The sequence below is a fragment of the Beta vulgaris genome, chromosome 5 (genome assembly GCF_026745355.1).
Source record: "Beta vulgaris subsp. vulgaris cultivar EL10 chromosome 5, EL10.2, whole genome shotgun sequence".
In the NCBI taxonomy this organism is placed as follows: Eukaryota; Viridiplantae; Streptophyta; class Magnoliopsida; order Caryophyllales; family Amaranthaceae; genus Beta; species Beta vulgaris.
The window spans coordinates 34,161,713-34,167,578 of NC_079206.1; the positions used below are offsets into that span (position 1 = coordinate 34,161,713).

General features: G+C 37.7%; 1 protein-coding gene and 1 long non-coding RNA gene across 2 annotated transcripts; both read right to left on the minus strand.

Moving 5' to 3' along the window:
• Window positions 1–1,856: 1,856 nt before the first annotated feature.
• Window positions 1,857–2,313, minus strand: LOC130591661 (uncharacterized). The gene is made up of 3 exons (XR_008969676.1): window positions 2,206–2,313; window positions 2,026–2,092; window positions 1,857–1,926 (listed from the first exon to the last, which is right to left on the minus strand). It is a non-coding gene; the product is annotated as an uncharacterized LOC130591661 (long non-coding RNA).
• Window positions 2,314–3,928: 1,615 nt separating this feature from the next.
• Window positions 3,929–4,854, minus strand: LOC130591503 (uncharacterized). The gene is made up of 3 exons (XM_057394832.1): window positions 4,575–4,854; window positions 4,265–4,482; window positions 3,929–4,189 (listed from the first exon to the last, which is right to left on the minus strand). The coding sequence occupies exons 1-3, from the start codon at window positions 4,842–4,844 to the stop codon at window positions 4,108–4,110; spliced, it is 570 nt and encodes a 189-aa protein (XP_057250815.1). The 5' UTR covers window positions 4,845–4,854; the 3' UTR covers window positions 3,929–4,107.
• Between the last annotated feature and the right edge of the window lie 1,012 nt (window positions 4,855–5,866).

Consider the following 5,866-nt stretch of genomic DNA (forward strand, 5'->3'; position numbering starts at 1 on the left):
GAATTAGGTCTTCTCTCATCACCCTCATCAGGGGCGTCTCTCATTTCTACTTCTCTTCTGAACGGACTTGCCTCCGGTTGGATTTGTACAAAGGGTTCTTCCATGAAATTCTCAAAAAAAAGAAAACTAAGCTACTGGCTGAGCACTTTTACAAAGGGTTTCTCTCTCCGTCCCCGTTGTTTCTCCATGTGTCTTTGAAGAGAAAAAGGGAATATGACATCTTGAAGGTATTATTCCCCTGACATTCTCAACCCATTTCAGAAAAAAATGGATAATCAGACCCAAATCCCCAAAAACGGCTGCATATGATTGACTGATTTAATACATCCAATCATTGCTTGCCACGTGGTGAATTCTGATTGCTTAGCCAATTGAATTCTCCCAATCTAGGGTGACATCAAATGACAACTTTCAAATCTCAAACACTATGAAAAGTCCCCTCAACATCAGATAAAGGGCAGATCATATTAAATTATGTGCCATCACTCTGTTAAAATACACACACGCACTCACTCTCTCTCATTATACCTATTTCTTTACGAACTGACCTGAGTTTCGGAGGGGGAACCACCATCGAAACCTCCAGGATTGGTTTCCTTTACTGCAGGTTCAGAACGAAGATCAAGGCATCACTAGCACAAGTCTCCAAGAGAACTCTTTTAGAGGAAGAAGCATCTTAACTTTATAGGCTCGTAACAAACTTGGGTTGCTTTGTCCAACTTGTGTTACAATGTGTGACCTGATAGGATTTATGTATTTTAGTCGTAGACCTAATCAATATTGTCCTACTAATCATATTTATTCTCTAGCAAGCAAATATAATAACCAAAATAATTAACTTTATTATCTTCATAATTGATTTCCTATTTATATTTAGTAATTGTCAGTATGTCTGAGTTCTTTCATAGTAACGATCCATTAAGAATCACTAGTAGAGAAAAGGCAATTTGCGTCGGACGTGAGGTGCCCATTTGCGTCGGACCCTGGTGCGACGCCAAAGCCCTCGACGCAAATGACAAGGAAACGATCTGCGTCGCTCGGGAAACGACGCAAATGGTGAGCTATGTGCGTCGCACCTATATACGGTGCGACGCACATTTCCTTCCAACCAGGCCAGCATGAGAAGACAATGTGCGTCGCACCTTGGCCATGTGCGACGCACATTGCCCTGCTGCCATGCTGTTGAGAAGGCAATGTGCGTCGCACATTGCCTAGGTGCGACGCACATGGCCTTCTCAGCAGCATGGCAGCAGGGAAATGTGCGTCGCACATGGCCTAGGTGCGACGCACATTGTGGGTAATTTGCGTCACTTGTGCCATGTGCGACGCAAATTGTTCATAAAATTATTTTTTTTTTCGATTTTTTCAGATTTTCTGTTGGTTTGTTTACATATTACTAATATTCGATGATTCAAAACTAAACAAACATTCATATTAATAATTGTGAGGGGAAAATTCGGCAGAGTCTCCTTTGTAATATGGATAACCCAAGAAATCGTTGGGAATATATATATATATATATATATCAAAACCTGTTTCAATACATCTCAAATAATCCCAAGCAAGCAAACCAATGTTGCCATATACTCAACCAAAGTTGCAATAATAAACAATTATGTACATCTACTACACTTACTACACTAACACTACTTGGCCCTTTCTTCTCCCACGAGATGTTGAAAGAATCGCGCAAAATTATCTTTGATTTCGTTGATATCTTCTATGGTGTATGGTTCAACGCTTTTAGGAAAATCCTATAAATATGTTAACTTAGTTAATAAACTTTAAATATATAAGTAAAGTAACCAATTTACAACATATACATACCTTCTTCAAATCATTTGACCTGATAGAGAAGCGGACGATTTGAAACATGTATTTCATAACGAAATAGCCGCATTCATCTCCTCCCGTTTGTTGAGCACACTACACCACATTGAAATACACATATTAGAATCAAAAAATTAAGAAATATTAAATAGAACTATAAAATGCATATCAAATACAAAACCATAAGAGTTTTACCTTCATAGATACCCAAGACAATTTTGTTGCCTTGATACCTTCAAGGAGCAGGAATGATGTATATGCACTACAACAAACAACAACAACAACAATGACGTATATGCGCTAAGTACTATAAAAGAATTACTGGTTATAAAGTATTTAAAATACATGTAAGAATTATAAGAATTATTAACTTACGTATGCAGCGGTTCCTTGATAGCTAAGGATCTATCTGATCTCCTAAGCGAATCAAATACATATACCGTTCTTTTGTATAGAGAAAGGACGAGAAGAATCCAATGTTGACTAAAGCATGCAACAAAATGTGATAAGTTCATATATAAAGATAAAAGGGAAGCATACTTTTCAATGTACGAAATTGGAAAATAAACATACTTTTCAATGTATGGAAGCATGATGTATTTCATATTTCGATTGGCTCTCAATGTCCTTTGCATGTAGTTGATCGGGCAACTGGTTCATGGTGTAGCATGGTCGCCGAAATCATACTAGGACACATGAAACCAATATTTGAATCTCCATTCACATCACTATCATCTGACAAAAGCCTACACTCCAAATATTTATAGTTAGATGCGAATAATAATAATAAATATCAAATTTGATTAGTTTAGAGTTTGAGAAATCTCACATCATAAATACTTGCAAAACGGATACATTAAGCCATTCTCCCGTCAGAAGTTGGAAAACATCTTGTCGGGAGAGAATGATCATCTCATCAGAAGGATAGTTGAAGCAGGAACCCTTTCTAACTTCGATAGTAAAAGGCTCATCTGCAGGTTTTTGGCAAAACAAACGATGCATCTCCTTGACCGCATCAGACATATCCTCAAGTGACAGGCTAATCAATGGATCGATGTGCCTATGTGCAGACTCATCGGTGCAAGGATCATTACCAACTACTGTTTTCTTTTCTTCTTTTTGCACCTTCTTTAGGTATATGTTCCTAATTCAAATCAACTTCTTTTTAATTCATATTATATATAAAATAAAGATTTTTGGATTTATATAAATCAAGATTTCTAAGTATATACATTTGATTTCTTATATATACTAAATCATAATACTAAAATAAGTTACCTGATTATCTGAAACTAGAAATATCAACTCTTTGGCCATTCTATGAAGAACCCTCGCTTGACTGAGTTTCGTGATGAATGGAGTAGGAGTGGAACTGGAACATCTGCGTAATCCCATAAAAATCAACACTCACTTCAGGCGTCGTAGGTGTGATGATGACTCCTGTCTGGTGTGAACGGTACCCAGCTACAATGATCGGTCCCGAGACATCCGCTATTGCCAAGCGACATGGAACTTGACTCTTAACATCCAATAAGAAAGAATGACATCAATTAAGTGTTTTAGAAGCATAATATAATAATTAGAAATATATAAAATGACAATATACCTGCAAGTCCGCAAATGGATCATTGCCCCCGATTGACAGCTACTAGGAACGACTGGAGTGGAAGGAGTCGGTATGGATACCTAACTGCGTCGCATAAGCCATAACCTTTCTTGAACCAAGCATCTATCTTCGAGTTCATCTCTTCATAGTCTGCTCTCTAACTCTTTGACTCACTCTAGCCTCCAATGCCTGAATCTCCTCATCATCCATGCCCTTACCCTTGGAGCATACTCTCTCCGATCAGGATCTCCCCAAACAGATGTAATCCCAATGCTACGCCCAGCTGTTACACACGCCCAGGTCGGTCTTTCCTCTGCAAAGCACGTGAAAGAGCATCATCCATCCGACCTGGAACAAACTCTCCTTCAGCTTCTTTCTTTTTCCAATCATCCTGCGTTCAAGTTAAAAAAAGTCATATGATTAGTAGATCGAAGACAAGTAAGGAGAACAAGAAAAACGTTATAAAATTTGAACAACGCTTACAATGGACTCTTTTATCTTCTGTGTTTCTTCATTAGGAAAGAAGAAATTTCCATCCTTATCTTTTTTCGATCTCGCGAGAAGCCAAGGCAATGTCCGATCCGGCAAGGAGGAAATCACTGATGATGTAGAAGAGTCAACAGATGATGCTGTAGCGGAAGGGATATACCCTCTGCTTTGCCAAATGGGAATCATCTCCGCATATGATTTTTGGCCCAAAAAATGAGGATGCTTGTTAGCAGCCTGAGAGATTCTTGCTTTTGCACTTTTTGCCTAATAAAGGATTTAGTAACTAGTCAATATTAAAGAACGTAATGAAAATATAATTTCATATTATAAATTACATACCTGGAACTCCTTAGAGCTACATTTTTGTACAAACTGGTCCCTATCTCTCGTGTGATGAAAGGATACATCACGTATGGTAGCCTATCATTGTTAGGCCCCTTCCTCGTTTTCGTGATCCATCTGGTCACCAATCTTGACTTGAAATCTCTCCACCGTTTATCACATGTAGTCAAGACATCTCGTTTCTTCAAAACATCTTCTTCTATTCCAAATTCTCTCTTCAATATACAAAAATAAACTAATTAATAATAACCGATTAAAATAATAAACATAATCTCAATTAGTTTATTATAAAAATAAGGTTACTTACTTTAGCATCTTCCCACAAAGTGTTTTTCGTGCCTTCTGGAACATCATCCCAAGTGTCGTACAAGATAGACACTTTGCTTCTACTGATCTCCCCACAATAAATCTTGTACTCAACAGCATAGCGCCCAATCGGACGTATCCACTCATCCCAAGCAAGAACTCTCTGAATGCCGGGTTTGGAACGTATCCCTTTTGTAGGACCTCTTGGCCTACTTTTCTTCTTCGTAGCAGCTCCATCAGTAATCTGGGGCTCATCAGATGCATCACGCATTGTCTCATCTGCCATCACTACACCTGAAACCATGTACATGTTAGATTAATCAATAAATTAATACACAATTATTTGAACATGCAAAACACAAAATAAATAATAAAAGATTATAAACATTAGTAGTTGTGCAAATATTACATAATTTACCTATTAATCAGCTATTTCTTTGCCAACGTAAAATCCCTCATTGTGGTCTCGGCGAATGTAATTTGTGTCTAGATCTTCCCCTAATGTACTTGGAATGACTACTGACGAAGCAATGACTTCATTGAATTGTGCATCGTAATCTTCTTCATCGTGTACATCATCAATTCCAAGTATTCTCCTTTTTCCTTCCATGACAACAAACCATTTTGAATCGGCAGGGTCAACCATGTAGAATACTTGTTTTGCTTGTGATGCCAATATTAAGTTATCTTCATGATGTCCTAACCGACTGAAATTGACTAATGTAAAAAATTCATGTTCATCTTTCTTCACACCACGACGAATATCAACCCACTTGCATTGGAACAGCGGAATCTTGAAGTCAACATAGTCAAGTTCTAATATCTCTTCAATGAACCCATAGTAAGACTTCATTGTCTCAACAACGTTCTATCTGTTTTACTTTTATACTCTGATGACAAAGCCCCCATCGTAACACCACTGTTTTGCATCGTGGATTTGTCATCTTGCCGTTTAGTATAAAATGTATAACCATTGATGTCATACCCCTCATAGGAAAGAACTTGCGTCTTTGACCCATATGCCAACCATTTCAATATATCCGTTACATCGTTAGGAGTATCAGATAATTGGTTCATAACTCGTTCTTTAAACCAATCAGCGAACGTCCGATTATGCTCAATCATCAAGTCACGTTCATTAAACAATGGATACTGAACACTAAGCACAGTCATGTGCTCATCTAAGTAAGGATGAACTTGTTTCAGATTTTGTAACACAATCAATTCTGCTTTTTTTTCAACTCTCCATCAAGACACAATCTTTTTCTCCCAATGGTACCACAACCTTCAAGC

Bases quoted from the DNA above. Each gene is read 5' to 3' on its own strand.
- LOC130591503 (XM_057394832.1), bottom strand. From the start codon at position 4,844: ATGCGTGATGCATCTGATGAGCCCCAGATTACTGATGGAGCTGCTACG. The intron at 4,483-4,574 runs GTAAGTAACCTT...TGTATATTGAAG, and splicing joins CTTTGTGGGAAGATGCTAAA to AGAGAATTTGGAATAGAAGA. The intron at 4,190-4,264 runs GTATGTAATTTA...ATCCTTTATTAG, and splicing joins GTAGCTCTAAGGAGTTCCAG to GCAAAAAGTGCAAAAGCAAG.